Source organism: Panthera tigris, chromosome B1, assembly GCF_018350195.1.
Source record: "Panthera tigris isolate Pti1 chromosome B1, P.tigris_Pti1_mat1.1, whole genome shotgun sequence".
Classification (NCBI taxonomy): domain Eukaryota; kingdom Metazoa; phylum Chordata; class Mammalia; order Carnivora; family Felidae; genus Panthera; species Panthera tigris.
In genome coordinates, this window is record NC_056663.1 from 131445917 (window position 1) to 131468623 (window position 22707).

The window sequence follows — 22707 nt, forward strand, 5'->3', positions numbered from 1 at the left end:
CTGGAATTGTGTGATTCCGTGGTACTCACCACTGCCCACTCCCTCACAGTCCTCTACCTGGCTAACTCCAAATCATCCTTTAAGACACAGCTCAAACTTCCTCTAACCGGAATACTCCTTGATGCCTTCCTCTGTGCTCCCACATTACCATGAAGGTTCCTAAAACCACAGCATTTACATAATGAATTGAAATTTACCTACTTAACGTTATAAAATCATCCTGGCAAACATCCAAACACAAATTTATGATCACATAAATTAGGTCGTAATGAAACTTTAAGAATTTGTGGTTCCAAATTAATTGATACAACACTTGAGTTTTTAAAATTGGTATATTTCTTAAACACATGCATTCCTAGCATGACTACAATGCCTTGGGGTAAAAGAAATTCTCAAATGACAGAGAAGAGGACAACTAGCCATTCCTTCACTGTGGGGAACATCATCAAAACCAAATTTTGTTTATTTTATATTGTAAGTTCCACTACATTTTTAGATGCTCATATATTCATTCCATACATCTTGACTGACTGAGAAGTCTGTGCCAGGCCTTGTGCTATATGTCAAATTTACAAAGAGGAAAAGACTCAGTCCTTGCACTGAAGTTATAAACCAGCAGAAAACTTATGGTTATTATTGTTTAAAAAGAAAATCCTAATCGGGGCACTTGGATGGCTCCACCGGTTAAGCGTCCAACTCTTAATTTCAGCCCAGGTCATGATCTCACAGTTTTTAAGACTGAGCTCTGCACTGGGCTCTGTGCTGACAGCATGGAGCCTACTTGGGATCCTCTCTCTCTCCCTCTCTCTCTACCCTTTCACTGCTTGCTCTCTCTCAAAATAAATAAAAATAAACATTTTTTAAAAATCCTAATCAAGCCATAAGTCACTTTATAGTCTTCAAAATCAAAGTTATTATTAAATCACACTTCTTTTTAATGGCTCTCCGGCTCCATGTCAGCCCTTGGATTTATTATTTCAAGCCACTCATATAGAGTGACTGCCTTATTTGGATTTCCAATGAAATGGATGTTATGTTATTTAACTTATTTTTTTAAGGGAAGAAAAAAAATGGCATAAAAAGAAATCATGTCATGATGTTATGACCAGAGTAGCAAAAAGTAAAGGTAACACAGCACAAGCATAAAGAGCACAGGCTTTAGAATGAGGCAGACCTGGGTTTAATTCCTGTCCCCAGAATCTATGTAATCTTGGGCAAGTTACTTAACCTCCTTAAGACTCAATTTCCTCATCTCCAACATAGGAATCATAACCACCAATTCTTAAGGTTGTTTTTGGTGCTTAGCTTAAGTAATGGAGCTTGGTTAAGCATTCAATAAACATTAACTTTCATTATCAGCAATGATAATAAATAAAATTTCTACACCACCACCAAGGTCTTTAGGGCCAAAGTAACATTTTTTGCTTGATCTCAATCAAGATCTCTAGGATCTTAATTATAAGGCCTCATGCATAGTAACTACTCAAGTATTTGTTGATCAATGTTAAAATAATATATCTCATATTTATTTCCTCCAAAAGACTTCAAGGTAAAAAACAGATATGTGTTCTATAAAAATTTTTTATCACTTAAAATACCATTAAATTCCAATGAAAATCACTCTTACCAGCTCTGGCTGAAAGCTGGCCACTATGGGCAGCCCAGTAACCTTTCACAGGGGATGGGCACTTAACGTTACAAGTGTGTCCCGTTCCCAATTGACCTCTTGCTCCACAACCGAATGCATAGATGAGTCCAGAAGAAGGCACGAAGGCTAGAGTGTGTTGTCTGGGGAAAAATAATTTAAAATAACTTACCAGCATAGTTTCTACTAATAGGGACATACACTCAGACTCTTTTAACCACCACATATGAGCACAGCAATACCTAGGGATGCCCCTAAGAAATCCTACCCCACATTTACATGTGACTGTTTGCAAGCAAGCAGCAGCTGGCTCTCCATAATGCTGCCCTTCTCTGAGACTCTAGGCAACAAGAAGGATGGGCAAGACTTAGAAAAGGATGAATGGCCTGCTGTATTTGGCCTGTGGGATGACAGAGAAGAAGCAGGGTGGACCAGGCAAAATTTCCAAGAAGTTCTTTGAGGCTCTCTCACTTTCCCTTCTTCATGTCTTCCCCCCTATCCTACCAGTCTTTATCCCAGAAGAAACCTAATGTCCCCAACTTGATCCACTCATCTCAAACCCATCCTTGTCACACACTGCTCAGATTAGACTCTCTCCAAACTTTCCCCATAGGTGTGTATGCAGTTAAGATCTCTTAAGATACTGATCCATATGCTTGGTCACGACAAAGACAAAATTCATTTCTGGGTCTTAATAGACACTAGGAAGCTCTGAGGAGCACTCACCGGCCACAAGCAATCTGCGTTACTTCACTGCCCATCAGCTCCAGAACTCTTCTTGGATTAACCTCATCGTTCATGGAATCATGTCCAAGTTGCCCACAGGAACCAGCACCAAAGGTAAACACACCTCCACTCTAACAAGGGACAAATACCACATGACTGCACTGTATCTCTGAGTTTGAGTACACTCCTCTAAAAATCTCTGTATGCAAAATTCTTATCACAGCAGTCTGTACAAGAACACTACACTCACATGATCCTTCACCCAAATCACATCTTTAGTATGTTCATTAAATAAAAAATAATAATAATAAAGGAAATTAAAACTATATCTTTATGGAACAAAGACAGCACTGCTCAAGGGAATAGGTGCCATCTTTAAATTTCAAAAGTTGTTTAAAAGTACAATGATGTGTTCGGAAGCAAACAAAATAAGGAGAAACAGAGGTAGGTGACATGGCATGATTTTGCACAATCATTCGTATATAATAAATTAAATGCTCCACAAACTCCTTGGTGAGTGAGCTACTTTATTCCCTGCTGTACTTGAATAAATGCTAAGACATTTTACTAAAGTGAATCTATAACAGTATTTGTTCAATGTAAAAATACATTTGCATTCTCTCTAGATATAACTGTTTTAGAAGAAATAAGTTGATAATTTTAAAACATTAAGTACATTGCTCTTTATTTTTCACATATTTAATTGTTTTACAGGAACAAAAAATGTTGCTATATATTTTAAGATTATATTGAACTATTTTTAAACACCATCACTATGCTAAAAAATGCTATCAAAAATAATCAAGTAATAATAATCATCTGTGTCATATCTAGCACCAAAGAAAGCATCACAGAACAAACCAGAACGCTCTGAGTCCCTTACTTTTGTGAGGACTGCTGTGTGTTCTTCTCCACAACTAATATAGACGACTTTTTGGGTTCGTAAGAGTTTCACGTGGCAAGGAGACTCTCGATCTAAAATAAGAGAAAAATGAGAATGTCACTACCATTTTGTCTTTGAGATGAAATATCAAACACAGCTATCTTGACATGAATTTTGGGTCCCCCTGGATTCCTGACTCACATATTCTCCTTTCCGCCTACACGTCCACTGGAATGTCTAGCAGATACCATGTTTTTTTAGGGTTATTTATTTATTTTTGAGGGGATAAGGGGCAGAGAGAAAGAGGGAGAGAGAGAGAATCTCAAGCAGGCTCTGCACTACCAGCATGAAGCCCAATGTGAGGCTTGATCTCAAGAACCATGAGATCATGACCTGAGCCGAAATCAAGAGTCTAACACTTGACTGAGCCACCCAGGCATCCCAGACATCTCGTTTTTAATACATCTAAAACCTAACTCATGGTTTCCCCACACTTTCCAACTCTGCCCACTCTCACCGCACGCACCACACACACACACACACACACACACACATGCACACGCGCGCACGCACACACAGTTTTCCTCATTCCATAAATGGTACCTTTATCTTTCTAGTTCTCTTTTTATTTCAAACCACATACCCAACAATGTGAAAAACTAACTGGCTCCACCTTCAAAGTATATTAAAATCCAACTTTATTCCCGCTGTCTCCAAACTGGTCTTCTAGCCTCCCCTGGACCCGTGATAGCCAAAGTGAAATTAGATCACTCTTCTCCTCAAAACCTCCAGTGTCTTCCCCTTTCACTGAGGGAAGCCAAAATCTTTCCTTTGCCTTATAGGGCCCTGCGTCACTGGGCCTATACTGCGTCTCTGATCTCCAGTTCTGCTACTCTTCTCCCCTCTCATTTCACTCGAGCACACCATCTATCTTCCCACATCACAGCCTCTATACACCCTGTTCCCTTTGACTGCAGGGCTCTGTCTGCTCAAATATCTTATCAAGCAAACCCTCCCAGGAAGCCTTATGTAAAACAGGTTAACTCTTCTCTCAAACCCTCTGACATAGTATATATTTACTGGTCTGTTGTTTACTTCTGCCCACTAGCATGCAATCTCCACTAAGCCAAGGGTATTATCTTTCTTGTTCACTGTTGCACCCTTAGTACCTAACATGGGTCCAGCACATAGCAGACTCTCAAGAAGCATGTGTTAAACAAATAAGCTGGGCTTTTGAAAAGAAAAAAAAAAAAAAAAAAGAGAGAGAGAGAGAGAGAAAGAGATACATATAAAGAGTTTGCTTACCTTCTTCATCACTGAGCCCTAGCTGCCCTGCATTATTCATCCCCCAGCCAAAAACTGCTCCTGAGAGAGACAGGGCAAAGCTATGAGCTCCTCCTGCAGCCACCTGAGCCAGGGGGATGCCCTCCAGGGACCTCACCCTCTGTGGGCTAGCCTGGGAGGGGAACTCCTTCCCCAGGCCCAGCTGCCCATGGCTATTCTTTCCCCAGGTGAAGAACTGACCATCTGAAATAAAAACAGGATAACTAGTATTATGAGAAATGATACAAGTTCCATTCACAAAAATAACATCATTAGAACAACATAGTTGCCCAGCAGAGTCATTTGTTAGTTGCTCCCCTTCAAGGCACCAAACTCTCCTGAGAGCGAGGGGACAGACACTTCATACTATTAAGACTGCCAAAACCAAAATTCCCACTTGTCATGACAACAGAGAGATAAACTGAGTCTTACTGCCCTTTGAAGGCTATGAACATTTACGCAAAGAAAAAATTAAATGTTTACGTCAATTCGGTTTTGAATAGGCCAGTTACTAGGCTTAGATCCACTAAACAAGCTGAACTAGTTCTAACCACACCAAGATCATGAAACCCAGGGCTCATAAGGTCCAGCTTCTACCTGGACTATCTCACAGAGGATCAAGCACATGTTGGTACCAACTTCCCCTCAAATTTATTCTAACATGGAATGCATTATTATTTGCTGGCTTAGGTTTCTCTAACACCTTCTTTTTCACTTATTTAGAAGCTTGATAGTAGAATGCAGCTTGACTGTAGCTACAAAAAAACAATCTTCTGTATGTTCAAGAGCACTGAGGTTGGGTCCTTCCTCCTACTCATCCTCCCCTGAGAGCACTGATGACCACCTTCTTCATTGTCCACACTCTGAGAAAAGCTGCACAAAGGCTGTCTGAGAAATGCCACTGTCCAACAGCACTGCACAGACCCTAACCAGTTAGTTAAAGGTGTCCGGTAAGATAACATCACCTACAAATGCAAAGAGAAATGTTTCCCAAATTAACATAATGTTAGCATAATATTTCAATGTTACATTACCAGCTGCAAGAGCCAAGCAATGCCAGTTGCCACAGGAAACTTGTAATATCGTCTGCTGGTTCAGTTTTTGTATTAACCTGAAACAGAAAAGGTTTTCCTCTTAAGAGGCATGCACAATGATCAGGAATATTCCCAACGGTTGTAATCAATAACATCTTTCCTAGAAGACTTTTAAAAATCAAATACATGATCTTACATGATATAATTCTACTAGTTCTTTCACCAACCTCCTAGGTTAGGAGTTACTGTTAGGCAGCTACTGTTAAAAAACAAAACGAAACAAAATAAAAAACATGTCTGCACTTAAACCGACCACCATAACTCTGTTAATTCCCACCTTCTCATCTCCAATTGAGGGGCAAATGGAGTAAGTTATGGAACAGAGATGCCCAGGAATATGGCTGGTGTCTAAATGGTTTTCAAAATGAGGGCAATGCCATGATCCAGCAATCCCACTTCTGGGTACATATCTAGAAGAATTGAAAGCAGGGTCCCAAAGAGATACTTGTAGACCCATGTTCAGAACAGCATTATTCACAATGGCCAAAAGGTAGAAGCAACTCAAGTGTCTATCAATAGATGAGTGGAAAAACAAAATGTCATATATTCATACAATGGGATATTAATCAGCCTTTGAAAAAATGGAAACTCTGACATATGCTGCAGTATGGGTGAAACTAGAAGACATTATGCTAAGTGAAATTATCCAGTAACAAAAGGCAAATATCTTATGAATACACTTATGAGAGATATCAAGAGTACTCAAATTCATACAAATCAAGTCTGATGATGAGAAACAGGGAGTTGCTGTTTAATGGGTAGACTTCAATTTTTGCAAGATAGGTTTTTACAATTTATGGAGACTGTTCATATAACTATGTAAGTATACTTAACATTACACACTTAAAAATGGTTAAGATGGAAAATTTTATGTTTGGTGTATTTTACAATTTTTGTTTACCACAATTTTTAAAAAAAATAAGGGCAAAACCCAAATTCCCTAGGATGATAAAGAGGAAAATCATATGAATACATTTCAAATCCTGCTCCTCTGCTTGCTCATGTGAAAGACAGGGACAAAAACAGTACTTATTTTACACGTTGTGGTAAAAAAATAAATGAAAAAACTCCATGCAACGTGCCTGGTGCTGCCCCACAGAATTGGGCACCTGGGAATATCTCCTGTTCCCTATTGTAACAGCTTGCAAGTTGCCATGTTCCTCTGCATTAAGTCTATGCCAACGGAACAAAGGAGTCAGATGGACATGCCCTCGGGAGAGGGGTGTCTTAGAATATAGATGCCCAGTGGGGAGGAAATTATTTAGAGTGGCAAGGACATATTGCTTTTGTTAATGTTTTATTTTCTCACATACGAAAAGTTTATATAACAGAGTTCACATATGCATTTAGCACCAAATAGAACCCAACTATTTTTTATTGAGATAATTGTAGATTGACATAGAGTTATAGGAAATAATATAGAAATATTACACTACATGTTAACTAACTAGAATTTAAATAAAAAGTTGACAAATAAAAATAGTAAGTAAATTAAAAAAAAATAGTACAGAGAGATCACATGTATACTCTGTCCAGTTTCCACTAGTGGTGACATTTTGTGAATCCACAGTATAAAAATCATAACCAGGATACTAATATTAATAAAATCTATAAATCTTACTCCTATTTCCCTAGCTTTATTTGTACTCAATTCTGTGTATTAATTTTATTACCTGTATAGGTTCATGTATCCACCACAATCAAGATACTGAATGGTTCAAACATCATGAGGATTCTTCAAGTTATACTTTTATAACCACTGCTCCCCTCCCCTATCCTAGCCCTTGACAACCACTAATCTATCTTCCATTTCCAAAATTCTTTCATTTCAAGAATGTTATACAAATGAAAGCATTCAGTAGGTAAACTTTTGGGATTGGCTCTTTTTCCCTCTCAGAATAATTCCCTGGACATTCATCCAAGTTGTTTTGTGTATCAATAGCATGTAGAACCCCACTACTTTTTAAAATTGGAAAATGTATTACTACCTAAGGGACAAATGTTTCAGAAATTTTATGCAGTAAGAGTCCTTTTTTCCTTGGCCAGTTTCCACTCAAATTCCCTATGATTCTCCCTTCATGGGTCAACCATTATTCTTGTCACAACCTTCATAATCACATAGAAAGGAAGCAGATCAAAAGGACAAAGATAAACAACAGAGAAATTATAGCCTTGAGGTGGAGAGGAGGGATATATAAAGAATGCAAGCATATAGTATGTTTTACCTACGCATCTCATTCTATCCTCCCAGTAACTTCTTAAAGGCACACAATACATAATACCACTTTTAAGTTAAGAAATCGAGGTTTAGATAAGTTAAACAGTTTGTTCAAGGTCACCCACCTAATAAATAATAAAACCTGTATTAGAATAGAATCTGAAGCTGTTTGACTTCAAAGCTATGTTACTTTCCACAATGCTAGGATATGAAATAACAAATTTATTTCAACTAAGTTAAAATATAAAATTATATACAAACCAAGGCCTCAGAAGTCATCCATAATTTAGATATGACTAACAAAAATTAAATCATTCCCATAACACAAGTTACTTCACTTTTAGAAATGAAATGCCACTAAAAACCTTTGAGTCTTTGGTAATCAACAAGTGAAATATTTTTGTCATTTATGTTATAAATCTTTTCCCTAATTATCACACAGTCTCATTAAAATATATATAGCACCCTTTTTTTTATTGCCACTCTCTCCCCCCCAAATTAAACTAATTTTTGGAAAAAATAAATCCAAGATATTAGCTGTTCTAAATCAGGAAGTGAATCAAATCACTCTTCATGTTCCTCTTTTCCTTAAAACAGCTTTTGATTAAAGAGATATAAATCGAAGAAGGGCAAAAAGGAAGAGGAAGAAGAGTATTTGGTTCTCTAAGGGGACAATAACTGGGCAGGGAAGGAGAGGTTGTTTATTAAACAGATTTTCAATAAGCAGCACATGTGCTGGGCACCCTTAACAACAGTGATACTAAAATGAATAATCTAGGTCTCATGCCATCAAGAGCTCCCAGCTTTGTACAACAGATAGTCATTAAAAAAAACAGTTACAGAGAATATGACAAGTACTCTTGTAGGGGGAAGCTATATATATTTGTAATATAAAAAAAAAAAACACAGGAATTAAATGAAGGAAATAAACTGGTGGCCTCTTTAATCATCAAGAACTCTTGAAAAACTGAGACTCCACCCCTAAGAAGTTCACCTGGAAGTAATTTCATTATTTTGAATATTTACTTAGTGGTGAAGCATCTGATGGATACTTAATTAAACCATCTAAGATTCAGAATTTAAGTAAATATTTGAGACTCAAAATGAATAATATTTTTGTGTTAAAAAAAAACTTCTGTATGCTATTTTAGCTGCTCATAATGCTCATAATGGCTTATTTTTAGAGTAGTGGGTCAACCTTTTGATTGTAGTTTAAAGTCCTTAACTGAGTAATTGATTTAGGCTTACAATTTTAAATTAAAGGTTACTAAGTCCAGCAAGTAAAAAGATGATTTATTCAAACATTTATTGAGTTTCAAATACTATGCTAGCAACTAGGTTACTAGAATAAATAAAGTACAATTCTTGAACAACTCACATTTTTTTAACTGGAGATAGACATTTCTATAAATAATTACAATTTTTGTTATACATGCTATAAAGTATAAGGCACAGCAGTGGCACCAAAAAAGAATAGCAATTAAATGAAGTAGAACCAAAAACAAAGAGTCTAACAAAGCAACAGCAAGAAACAGAATTTATAAAACTGGTATCTGAAAAGTCAGATTCCTGTCCATGACATTCTTACCTGGGCACTGCCACCGAATCCTCAGTAGTCATGAGTCCCAGTTGACCATCACTCCCTGCACCCCACGAAAACAGCTGGCCCCGGTCACTGAGGGCCAGACTGTGGGACTCACCGCATGCCACATGGACAATGTGCTGATCTGCCAAAGCTCCAATTTGCTCTGAAAGAGACCAAACCAAGGAGGAAAAGGTATAGCCTAGAAATCACACAGAATTTTCTTCAGAATTTCTTCAGAATGATCCTCCTAGGCAGTTTTGTTTTTCAGAAAGAACTACTAAATTGGTATATTTATCGAGATTATAAATTTTATATGTTTCTAAAGAAATCAATTCAGATCCCAGCTACACTGGTACCACGTATGCATGCATCAGCAACACATATCCCAGATGTCTTCTCTTGTGCCTGGTACTTCTCTCCAGTGAGAAGTCCGAAGGTTTACTATTTGCAGAGAGTGAACCAGAGAGGCCCAAATGTGAGTGGGAATGAGACAGATGACTAAAAGCAGTGACAATGAGTGAAATTCTGCCTGGGAACAATAAGACCCTCCCTCCTAGAGCCCTCCCTCCCTAACGGAGGAAGCACCTTTCTCCCCACAGTTCGGGGACAGTCTCATACATACGTAGGTAACAAAAAAGAGGATTTCCCTGAGAAAACAGGCCCAAAAGAGAAGATCCACGGACACTGACATCTGTGGGTCCCCAGTGAAATATCCAGCTTCCTGCTAGTTAACAAGCCTTGCCCACAGCTCCACTCACGTTTTAGTACCTTACTTTTAAATATAAAAGGCTGGCCCAGGATTATCACATGTAAGGAAAATGCTAACATGAAAGAAAAGAGCAAAACAAACAGAAGAAAATGAACTGTGAAAATAAAGATCAACCTTGGAGCAGAAAAAAAATTTATGTTGTCAGAGAAATAAAAGAAGATAAGGACCATTGAAACATCTGAGAAACAAAATCATCTTAGAAAATGAAAATACAGCAGCAAAAATTTAAAGAAAAAAGCCGTTGGGGTACCTGGCTGGCTCATTTGGGGTTGTGGGCTCAAGCCTCACATTGAGTGTAGAGATTACTTAAAAATAAAATCTTTTTTTTTAATATGAAATTTACTGTCAAACTGGTTTCCATATAACACCCAGTGCTCATCCCAACAGGTGCCCTCCTCAATGCCCATCACCCACCCTCCCCTCCCCCCAAACTCCATCAAACCTCAGTTTATTCTCAGTTTTTAAGAGTCTCTTGTGGTTTGGCTCTCTCCCTAACTTTTTTTTTCTTCCCCCTCCCCCATGGTCTTCTGTTAAGTTTCTCAGGATCCACATAAGAGTGGAAACATATGGTATCTGTCTTTCTCTCTATGACTTATTTCACTTAGCATAACACTCTCCAGTTCGATCCATGTTGCTACCGATGGCCAGATTTCATTCTTTCTCATTGCCAAGTAGTATTCCATTGTGTATATAAACCACAATTTCTTTATCCATTCATCAGTTGATGGACATTTAGGCTCTTTCCATAATTTGGCTATTGTTGAGAGTGCTGCTATAAACATTGGGGTACAAGTGCCCCTATGCATCAGTACTCCTGTATCCCTTGAGTAAATTCCTGGCAGTGCTATTGCTGGATCATAGGATAGGTCTATTTTTAATTTTTTGAGGAACCTCCACACTGTTTTCCAGAGTGGCTGCACCAGTTTGCATTCCCACCAACAGTGCAAGAGGGTTCCCGTTTCTCCACATCCCCTCCAGCATCTATAGTCTCCTGATTTGTTCATTTTGGCCACTCTGGCGTGAGGTGATATCTGAGTGTGGTTTTGATTTGTATTTCCCTGATGAGGAGCGACATTGAGCATCTTTTCATGTGCCTGTTGGCCATCTGGATGTCTTCTTTAGAGAAGTGTCTATTCATGTTTTCTGCCCATTTCTTCACTGGATTATTTGTTTTTTGGGTATGGAGTTTGGTGAGCTCTTTATAGATTTTGGATACTAGCCCTTTGTCTGATATGTCATTTGCAAATATCTTTTCCCACTCCGTCGGTTGCCTTTTAGTTTTGTTGATGGTTTCCTTTGCTGTGCAGAAGCTTTTTATCTTCATGAGGTCCCAGTAGTTCATTTTTGCTTTTAATTCCCTTGCCTTTGGAGATATGTCAAGTAAGAAATTGGTGTGGCTGAGGTCAGAGAGGTTTTTTCCTGCTTTCTCCTCTAGGGTTTTGATAGTTTCCTGTCTCACATTCAGGTCCTTCATCCATTTTGAGTTTATTTTTGTGAATGGTGTAAGAAAGTGGTCTAGTTTCATTCTTCTGCATGTTGCTATCCAGTTCTCCCAGCACCATTTGTTAAAGAGACTGTCTTTTTTCCATTGGATATTCTTTCCTGCTTTGTCAAAGATTAGTTGGCCATACTTTTGTGGGTCCAATTCTGGAGCCTCTACTCTATTCCGATGGTCTATGTGCCTGTTTTTGTGCCAATACCATGCTGTCTTGATGATTACAGCTTTGAAACCTACAGACTTCACAATGACTCTAAACCCATATCTTTCAATAATAACACTGAATGTAAATGGACTAAACGCTCCAACCAAAAGACACAGGGTATCAGAATGGATAAAAAAACAAGACCCATCTATTTGCTGTCTACAAGAGACTCACTTCAGACCTGAGGACACCTTCAGATTGAAAGTGAGGGGATGGAGAACTATCTATCATGCTACTGGAAGTCAAAAGAAAGCTGGAGTAGCCATACTTAGACAAACTAGACTTTAAAGGCTGTAACAAGAGATAAAGAAGGGCATTATATAATAATTGCAGGGTCTATCCATCAGGAAATGTCTATGCGCCGAATATGGGAGCCCTCAAATATACAAAACAATTACTCACAAACATAAGCAACCTTATTGATAAGAATGTGGTAATTGCAGGGGACTTTAACACCCCACTTACAGAAATGGATAGATCATCTAGTCACACGATCAATAAAGAAACAAGGGCCCTGAATGATACATGGATCAGATGGACTTGACAGATATAGTTAGAACTCTGCATCCCAAAGCAATGGAGGATACTTTCTTCTCGAGTGCACGTGCAACGTTCTCCAAGATAGATCACATGCTGGGTCACAAAACAGCCCTTCATAAGTATACAAAAATTGAGATCATACCATGCACACTTACAGACACTCAATGCTATGAAACTTGAAATCAACCACAGGAAAAAGTCTGGAAAACCTCCAAAAGCATGGAGGTTAAAGAACACCCTACTAAAGAATGAATGGGTCAACCAGGCAATTAGAGAAGAAATTAAAAAATATATGGAAACAAACGAAAATGAAAATACAACAATCCAAACGCTTTGGGATGCAGCGAAGGCAGTCCTGAGAGGAAAATATATTGCAATCCAGGCCTATCTCCAGAAACAAGAAAAATCCCAAATACAAAATCTAACAGCACACCTAAAGGAACTAGAAGCAGAACAGCAAAGACACCCCAAACCCAGCAGAAGAAGAGAAATAATAAAGATCAGAGCAGAAATAAACAATACAGAATCTAAAAAAACAGTAGAGCAGATCAATGAAACCAAGAGTTGTTTTTTTGAAAAAATAAACAACATTGATAAACCTCTAGCCATGCTTCTCAAAAAGAAAAGGGAGATGACCCAAATAGATAAAATCATGAATGAAAATGGAATTATCACCACCAATCCCTCAGAAATACAAGCAATTATCAGGGAATACTATGAAAAATTATATGCCAACAAACTGGACAACCTGGAAGAAATGGACAAATTCCTAAACACCCACACACTTCTAAAACTTAAATGGGAAGAAATAGAAAACTTGAACAGATCCATAACCAGCGAAGAAATTGAATCCGTTATCAAAAATCTCCCAACAAATAAGAGTCCAGGACCAGATGGCTTCCCAGGGGAATTCTACCAGACATTTAAAGCAGAGATAATACCTATCCTTCTCAAGCTGTTCCAAAAAATAGAAAAGGGGAGGAAAACTTCCAGACTCATTCTATGAAGCCAGCATTACTTTGATTTCTAAACCAGACAGAGACCCAGCAAAAAAAGAGAACTACAGGCCAATATCCCTGATGAATATGGATGCAAAAATTCTCAACAAGAGACTAGCAAATCGAATTCAACAGCATATAAAAAGAATTATTCACCACGATCAAGTGGGATTCATTCCTGGGCTGCAGGGTGGGTTCAACATTCACAAATCAATGTGATACATCACATCAATAAAAGAAAAGAACCATATGATCCTGTCAGTCGATGCAGAAAACATTTGACAAAATTCAGCATTCTTTCTTAAAAATAAAATCTTAAGAGGGGCGCCTGGGTGACTCAGTTGGTTGAGTGTCTCTGACTCTTGATTTTGGTTCAAGTTATGATCCCAGGGTCATGGGACCGAGCCCTACCATCAGTGTGGAGCCTGCCTGAGATTCTCTTTCTCTCTCTGCCCCTCTCCCCAACTTGTGTTCTGTCTCTCTCTAAAAAAATAAACAAAAATTAAAATAAAGTAAAATCTTAAGGAAAAAGCCTTCAAAAGCAGGATGGCAAACTGGAATTGAAGAAATTTTCTAAAAAACAGAACAAAAAGGCAAAGAGCAAAACAGAGGGAGGAAAAAAGAAAGAAATGAGGGGATTATTCCAAGAGGTCCAATAACAGAAAAATAAGAACTCCAAAAAGAGTATGAGAAAAACACAAGGTAAAATATTTCAAAGAAGAAACACAAGAAAAGTTCTCATAACTGAAGGACTTAAGTTTCACATTGAAAGGACCTATGAAGGACTCAGAATAATGACTGATGATAGACCTACTTCAGAGCATTTCATCTTGAAATTTTAGAACACCAAAACAGACTCTAAAGTTTCTAGAGAAGAAAACAGTTTAAATACAATAGAACAAGGATCAGAACAGCATCAGACTTCTCAGAAGCAATACTGAAAACTAGAAGACAATGGAGCAATGCCTTCACAATTCTCAAGGAAAATGACTTCCAACTGAGAATTCTGTATCTAACCAACCATGAATCAAATGTGGGGGGGGGGGGGGTAAGAATAATTTTCAGGCATGTAAGGCTCTCAAAATATTTTATGTCAGATGCTGCCTTTCTCAGAAAGTTACCATAAGATCATGCCTCCAAAACAAAGGAAAATACAGGACCCAGGAAACAAAAATCTTACACAAGAAGAGGTGAAAAACATTTCCAAAACACTCTGTAGCAGGCCTATGAAGCAAAGTTGAAGGAATGCCTCTAAGGTGAAAAATGAAATACAATCTGATGAATTTTATATTGTTATGGTTTTACAGTTATTTCAGAAAATAAAGAGGTTACTATGCAAAAGAAAAAAAATAAAAAGAAATCATTAACTTCATGAAACACATAAAATGTTTTATAGGAAATAAAAGTAATCATGTTATACACAACCACAATAACCAAATACATGTAATTTACATAATTAAAAATCTCGTGTCAATTGATTTAAAAACTCAACTATTTGGGAAAGGGTTAAGTGTCCAGGGGTGAGGAAGAGAAGAGAGTGGGTGGAGAATATAAAAGAATGCTAATCTTCCCCAGTGTCTCTACAGTATGTAGAGAAAAAATAGCATTATAAGCATGTTATTTAGAAATATAAAGGTAAATATTAAAAGAAAGAGCTAAATAAAAGAGTTGACAGGAATGGTCTCTGCTAGTGAAGACAGGGGAGGCAGGGAGCTGCTATTTGAGCTAAACATAGTTAGTGTAAATATTTTACTTGAAAACAAAAGCTTTTTAAAAAAAATAAGCAACTAAAAATATGCTCACGTCAAGGAAATCTCCTGAAAGATACTTTAACTCCTGTAGTTCCCATTGCCCAACTTCTTTAACTTCGACTCACCATTAGAACCTATGTTCCAACTCAGCCTTGCCTCACACACTAGGAACAGTCCTGTCTTTATTTCGGAATAAGGTAAGAAACTCCTAATCAAAGTACCTCAGGTGGTTCAGACTCTACTCGTCTGACCAAATATCCACCTTGCACCACAGTTCCAGGAGTTGGGCAGTTTTTATGTTCTCCTGGGCCTGGGTGCCTGGCCTGACACATCAGCCATGACTGAGGCCTGGCCCCTAATACCTGACTTCCTATGCCAACCATTAGCTTTTCTTGTCTGGATATTAGCATTAGCCTAATATTAACAGTAATAAGTTTCTCCACTGTCTGACAGGATACTCTCTACCTGATCTGCCACCTATTTTCTTGCCTCAAAATCTGTCAATAACATCCCTCTTGATCTTATTTACCACAGCTGAACAGCCTCGAAAGGGCATGTCTAGATTCCAAGTACCATTTACTCCCAATCTGGTCAAGTCCAAGACAAACCAATTCCTGTACCATCACATATTAGCCATCAAAACAGACATCAAACCACCATTGCTACAACAATAAAACCTGCAGCCCCAAAGGCAATGTCTGGTAATGCAAAAATCTATGAAGAATCAAACCACCGACTGTACCACATCCAACTTATTTTATTTCTTCTGACCAGAAAACCCAGCTCATCTGATTCAGACTGGAGATCTGTTAGAGTGAAATTATAATCCCTCTTCTAGAATACACTCCTTAGGTCGGGCCAATGTGGGAATGAATGCTTCATTCACACCTCTCCCTGAACACTCCCTTGCCCCAGTTGGGAACAGTCAGGCTGCAGCGCACATTTTCACATGCAATCTCTCTGGTTCATTCTGTCAGGACTATATGCTATATTTTGCAGATCATGACAGAACCTCAACCCACGCATTAAAATAATTAAACATACTGAGAAATATTTGGCATTTTTTGATGATAAAAGTATATTTTCTCTCTGATCCTCTCATAGCAACCCTTTAAAGTCTTTAACAGTCTTTAGCAATGCTCTCAACACTGAATGAGCCAAAGGAATAGGGCAGAACAGTGACAAATGTGGAATACGCTTAGAGCAAGTCAGCAGTTCAACTGGACTTATAACATCAGGATTATTTCTACCTGGTTTTTGAGCCTACCACAATTTTTAATGTATTCTCAAGCTAATAGTGACTTGGGCATTAAACCATCAAAGGGTGGTAATAGAGAAGGATGGTATGAACCTAGAGGGTACATGGATGATGTCAATACTTACTTAATCCTGCAGCAACCCTGTGAAGCAGGGTTATAATAAGCCTCAGCTCAGAAAACATGTAACGTGGCCAAGAGTCACAATTAATGAATGGAGGAGCTAGAACTGGATCCCATGTCCTTCTAACTTCAGAGCGATTATACCCACTAGGCTGTGTTATATTCTTTCATGGAAAAGGACTAGAAAGATTTTAAGTCGGTAAAAGTAACAATAAAGTGATTAGTCTAGGTATGGATAACAAAAAAAATGACTCTTTTTCTTCATTGTCTGTTCAGATGAGAAATACATTTAATAGTCTGCAGTTGGATGGAAAGTATACAGAATATACAAAATTAGTAATCAACATTTGGTACTAAATTTTTAACTAATAAAACTATAATAAATTAAATGTCAGCAGTTGGTATGATAAAAAGGATTAAACTCTCATTACTTAAATGTATCCTTTCTGAATTTCTCCCAATCACCTATTCGAAGATTGTACTTTTCTTTAATAGTAGAAAAGACAAGGCCATGCTGTGAGAAATCCTATGCTCTGCACTGCCATCCTATGGATTCTAAATCCTTACATTCACGCAACCCTGATTCCTGCTTCCCACTGAACACACCCTAGTGCACGCCCCATCTCCTGCTGCTACACTCTTGCTCTCCCCTGGCAGTGTTCCCTCAGTACTCTCAACCCAGTCTGAGGGGTGCAGCTGACTTGAACTAAAGATCTGGGATGATGGAAATAAGATTATCTCAACAAACCACTCAAAACAGAAAATAGTCCAAATTCTCCTGCAGATCCCAAAAAGAGAATTTCCTAGTGCCTGATTCTCCTCCGGGGGTCCCCTGTCTTCCCACAACACAACTAGGCGCTCTCTCTCGCTCTCGCTCTCTCTCTCTCTCTCTCTCTCTCTCTCTCCAGTATTTCCTTCTGTATCTGTCTTGTCCTAAGCCTTTTCCAACTACTTTCTTAATTATTCATCTAAACATTTGGCGGGAGGTGGTCTGGGCTATGCTTAGACTCAACTCTATAACACAACAATAACAGGAAAGAGTTATTTCCACAAGAGAAATTCTATCTTGTTCCTGAGCCAAGGCATTCAAACCAGCTTCAGCTTTCCAAAAACAAATTTTTTATTTACTGTACAGTAAGACTGGCCTTTTATTATGTACAAGTCTATGAATTTAAGCACATGTCACAATCAAGATATGGAACATCACTCCAAAAAAGTCCTTTGTGCTGTCTCTTAGTCACACACTCTCCTCATCCCTAACTCCGGACAACCACTGATCCCTTTTCTAGCATTATAGTTTTAGATTTTTCTATAGCATCACATAAATGGAATTCTATAGCATCTAACCTTTCAAGTCTGGATTCTCTCACTCTATACAATGACTGGGAGACTGATCCAGGTTGTTGCATGTATCCCACAGTGACCAGTACTCCACTGATTATGGATGTACCACAAACCACTGTTCCTAGTTTGCAGCAATTATAGAGTTGCAATAAGGATTTGTGTACAGGTAACTATGTAAGTGTACAGGTAACTATGTAAGAATAAATTTTCATTTTCTGAAGTAAATGCCAGAAGTAAATACTTAAACTTCCTAGATTATTATTTTTGAAGTCAATTCCTTTTTCTTTTGTTTTGTTTTTTGTTGTTTTTGGGTTGTTTTTTTTTTTTTTTTGATAGAGAGAAAGAGTGCACGCAAGTGAGCAACGGGCAGAGAAAGAGAAGTAGGGCTCACTCGAAGCAAGTCACGAGATCACCCAATGTGGGACTCAAACTCATGAACTGTTAGATCATGACCTGAGCCTAAATCAGATGCTTAACTGACCGAGTCACCCAGGTGTCCCTGAAGTCAATTTCTTATACACAGCATGTGGTAGGGTTATTTTTAAAAATCTAATATAAGATCTGTATTTTGATTGTTTTTAGACTATTTATATTTAATAAAATTAGTGATATGTTTGGATTTTTGACCTACCTTTCTGTTATTTGTTTTCAGTGTGTTCCCTCTGTTTTTCATGGCTCTTTTTCCTCATTCCTACCTTCTTCTGCATTATTTACATATTTGCTAACATTCCATCTTAATTCATTGTGCTTTTTACTATATCTCTTTGTATAGTTACCTAAGTGATTGCTCTAGGGATTACAATATAAATAATTATTTTTTTCAGTGTCTACTTAGAATCAATACCATTTCAAGTAGAATGCAGAAAATTTATTATATGGGTCCCTTTATCCTCCTCCCCCTGTGTCTTAAATATTACATCTGTACACTTTGAAAACTCTACCACAATGTTAGAATTTTTGCTGTAAATCAAATATATTTTAAAGAACTCAAGAAGAGAACAGTCTATAATATTTACCCATATACCTACTATTTCTGTTGCTCTTTCTTCATTCCTGATATCCAGTATTCCTTCTGTTATCATTTCCTTTCTGTCCAAATAATGTTCTTTAGCAATTGTCTAGGACAGGTCTGCTGGCTATGGGTTTTCTGACTTTTCCTTTATCTGAAAATGCCTTTGTTTCACATTCATTTGTAAAGGGTATTTTTTTGCTGGGCAGAGAATTCTGGATAGACTTCTATTCTTGCAGCACTTTAAAAATGCTGTGCCGCTTATGGCCTCCATAGCTTCTGGGGTGAAATTCACTATGATTTGATTCAATCTTGTCCTACAGGTAATATGTGTTTTTCCTCTGGTTGCTTTCAAGTGTTTTTTCAGAAGTTTGATTATGATCTTGGTGTGGATTTCTTTCAGTTTATCTTACTTGGGTTTACTGCACTTCTTGAATCTGTTTATATCTATTGCCAATTTAGAAGTTTATCAGCCATTATCCTTTTCAGTACCACATTCTTTCTCCTCTCCTGACAAGACTCCCATGACATGAATATTAGACTTTCTGTCCTTGTCCCACAGGTCGCCAAAATCCTGTTTCATTTTTACCTTCACTCTGTTCTATCTCTGTTATTCAGATGGGGGAATTTCTATTGGCCTATCTTCAACTTAACTGATTCTTTCTTCTGTCCTCTCCATTCTGCTACTGAGGCCATCCAATGAGTTTTCCATTTTGGCTACCTTATTGGTTCCTCTTTATATAATCTATTTCTTTGCAGAGAATTTCATTTTTCCATTTATTTCACTAGAGTTTGAGCCTGACTATTGGAATATTTGTGTGACAGTTGCTTTAAAATCTTTGTCAGATAATCCCAATACCTATGTTATTCTAGTTTTGCCATCAACTGATTGTCCCTTACCATACTAGTTGAGATTTTCCTGGGTTTACATATGCTGAGTAATTCTGAATTGTACCATAAACATTTTGAGTATTTTAAGACTCTGTGACTTATTTAAATCTTCTGGAGAATGCTGACAATTGTGTTTTAGTTTTCAAAGCTTCTGCACTGCCATTCAGATTTGTGCCCTGCACATAGCACATGGTGGCCAGCCTGGAACATGGGTGGTGATGTATGTGTTAGTTCAGTTCTCAGAGTCGTTTATATGTGAAGTAGGATAAGATCCACATATACACAGCTCAGGGGTGAGCCCAGGAGTTTAGATAACTATATCTAGCTGCTTTCTCAAGCTCCTCCTTCCCTTAAATCTCCCCAATACTTTCAGGTTTCTTGGAGCTCCTTTGTAACTCTCCAGTCAATATACTGTACTTCCACAGCTGTATGTGCCTCTGGGACCAAATGGCAGGAAGACCAGAGGGGGAAAGTGGTGAACTCAATGGTAGTTCAGTGGTACCTTGAATTCTGGTCTTTCCCAATCCACCTGCCATCATTTGCTTTTCAGCACCCAAAAAGAGCTACTTCATGCATTCTGTCCAGGTTTTATAGTCACATTCAGCAAGAGAGAGAGAAAAGAATGTGCTTGCCCCATCGTACCTGAAACTGGAAACCCAGAGCCAGAATCTTAAAATAACATTTTTCTTCCCCGACATGTATGGATTTTTTTTTTTTTTAATCAGACGAAGTCCACAAACTATCTTTGTTCAACCTAGCTAAATTAAAAGAAAAAGCAAAGACACAGCTCTCTCACAAATGCTCCAACTAAAGTCATATTAACCTTCCTATATGGTGTAGAGCTGGATTCCTGGAGACATGCAGCATCTCTGAGCAGCTGATACTTCATTTAAATTATCCAGGAATATCAAATGTTTACTTGCTTAATCCTATGTATGCCAATCCTATGACCAAGTTTAAGCAATCATTGAACCAAATAGTTTCAACTAAAGAATGAGAGAAAAAGACCAATTATGACAGACTTCAGAGTAGTATTTCTCAGTTCAGAGACAGGTGACTTTATCTTGGGCCTTAAAGTTTATATACAAATGTCCCCACCCCACCCCCCAAAAAAACAAACCAAAAAAACCTAAAAAACACTATGAAGAATGTTTCTGATAATATTGTCTTCTTAGAGCCATAAATTTCAAGTTACCATATATGCTTTCAGATGCAATAAACCAGACACACTAAGGCAGGTAGGACATATGGAGGCCTGTCACAGGCAATGGAAGGGGAGAGGACTGTGTTTTTGAGTCACTAGCACTGCAGTAGTCAGAATAAGATCAGCTGCAATGACTCAGTTATTTTTTAGGAACTCAGAATTGCCAATCATGGCATAATTTGATGCCATGTTTTAACAGACAAGCATGGTTCTGGTCCAAGATGACAAGGTAGGAAGACCCTGAACTCACTTCCTCCATGGAACATATTAAATCTACACCTATTTATACAGTAATTCCTCCTGAAGAACTGAGGGCTGACTAAACAGCTTTAGCATATCAAAAAACCACATAGAGAATGGCAAGAAAGACAGGAGACACAGTAACTAACCAAACCCCCACCCCAACACTGTGAACTGCAGTGGGGAGGGACAGTACTGAGGGACCGTGAGCAGATATGTCTGCCATGGGGCACAGGAAAAAAAGCCTCAGTTTAAAAGAGAAACCTGATACATAAAAGTACATAAGAAATACAGCTCTAAAACTTTATCAACTAGCAGGGAAGTTGCTGGAACTCTCTTCAGGTCGAAAGGGCTAGTGACATGGTTAGCATTCCTCCTGCACTTTGACAGTGCAAATGAGAGCAGGGTCTCATGGCCATAGCCACAAGATGCCATAGCTGGCCTGCCACCTCAGTGAGCACAGGGTCCCTAGCCCACAACATTCCTGGATGCCCTGAGGCCCAGAAAAAAAAGCCATGGTTAAAAAGAGCAAAAAGAATATATAAGAAGTAGCCCTAAAACCCTGCCAAACAGCAGAGGAGCTGCTGAAACCCTCTCCAGGTCTGAGGTCCTAAAGAGCACCATGGTTTACATTCCCCTTCCACCTTGAAAGCATGGATCACACCAAGGTCCAGGCACCCTAAGCAGCCTACTGCTTCAGCGAGCCCCAGACCCCTAACCCACACGAGTCCCAGCCCTCCCACTAAGGAGAAACCCAGCACACACACACCACGACATCCCTGGTCAGTGCTCATTACAGCCATTACAACAAGGTGACACAAGTACACAGCACCCTAGAACACTCCAGGCCTGTATGACTTCGACTTCAGATAGCTTGGCTAAGGCTCCCCCCCGATGCAGAGTGCTCTGACATCCTGGCTCACACTGACTTCAGCTCTGGCAGCACATCCTCCTGATAGAGCACCCCAGAACCCCAGTCCATGCCTGCCTCAGTTCCAGCTGCCCCACTAGGGCACCCCCTAAATGGAATGCCCCACGAACCCAGAGCCAATACCCCACCTCATCTCCAGCCAAACCACAGATGTCCCCTGTGCAGAGTGCCCTGGGACATCCTGGCCCACATCAACCTTGGCTGACCAACCAGTCATCATACCAGAGCACCCCCTATACTGAATACCCCATGACCACCCCCACAGCTTACACCCACTTCAGCTTTAGCAGGCCTGCGGGGGGGGGGGGGGGGAACCGCCCCCAGGACAACACCAAACCACACCCAATTCAGCTCTTACCATCCCACCAGGGCAGCCACAGTACCGAGTGCCCTGAGACCGCAAGCCCATGGCCACAATTCCAGCTAGGCAGGCAAAGCCACTAGGCACACACAGTCTACACAGGGATGATGACG

At 38.9% G+C, this 22707-nt stretch overlaps 1 protein-coding gene across 3 annotated transcripts in view; it reads right to left on the minus strand.

Moving 5' to 3' along the window:
* HERC3 (HECT and RLD domain containing E3 ubiquitin protein ligase 3) overlaps nucleotides 1-22707 on the minus strand; it is a 110962-nt gene that overhangs the window by 49448 nt on the left and 38807 nt on the right. For all 3 annotated transcript variants that reach the window (XM_042984202.1, XM_042984200.1, XM_042984201.1), the window contains 6 exons: nucleotides 9478-9637; nucleotides 5612-5688; nucleotides 4560-4781; nucleotides 3255-3346; nucleotides 2372-2502; nucleotides 1628-1788 (listed from right to left, as the gene is read on the minus strand). In XM_042984202.1, coding sequence (XP_042840136.1) covers nucleotides 1628-1788; nucleotides 2372-2502; nucleotides 3255-3346; nucleotides 4560-4781; nucleotides 5612-5688; nucleotides 9478-9637 — 843 coding nt within the window. The remainder of the gene's footprint in view (nucleotides 1-1627; nucleotides 1789-2371; nucleotides 2503-3254; nucleotides 3347-4559; nucleotides 4782-5611; nucleotides 5689-9477; nucleotides 9638-22707) is intronic.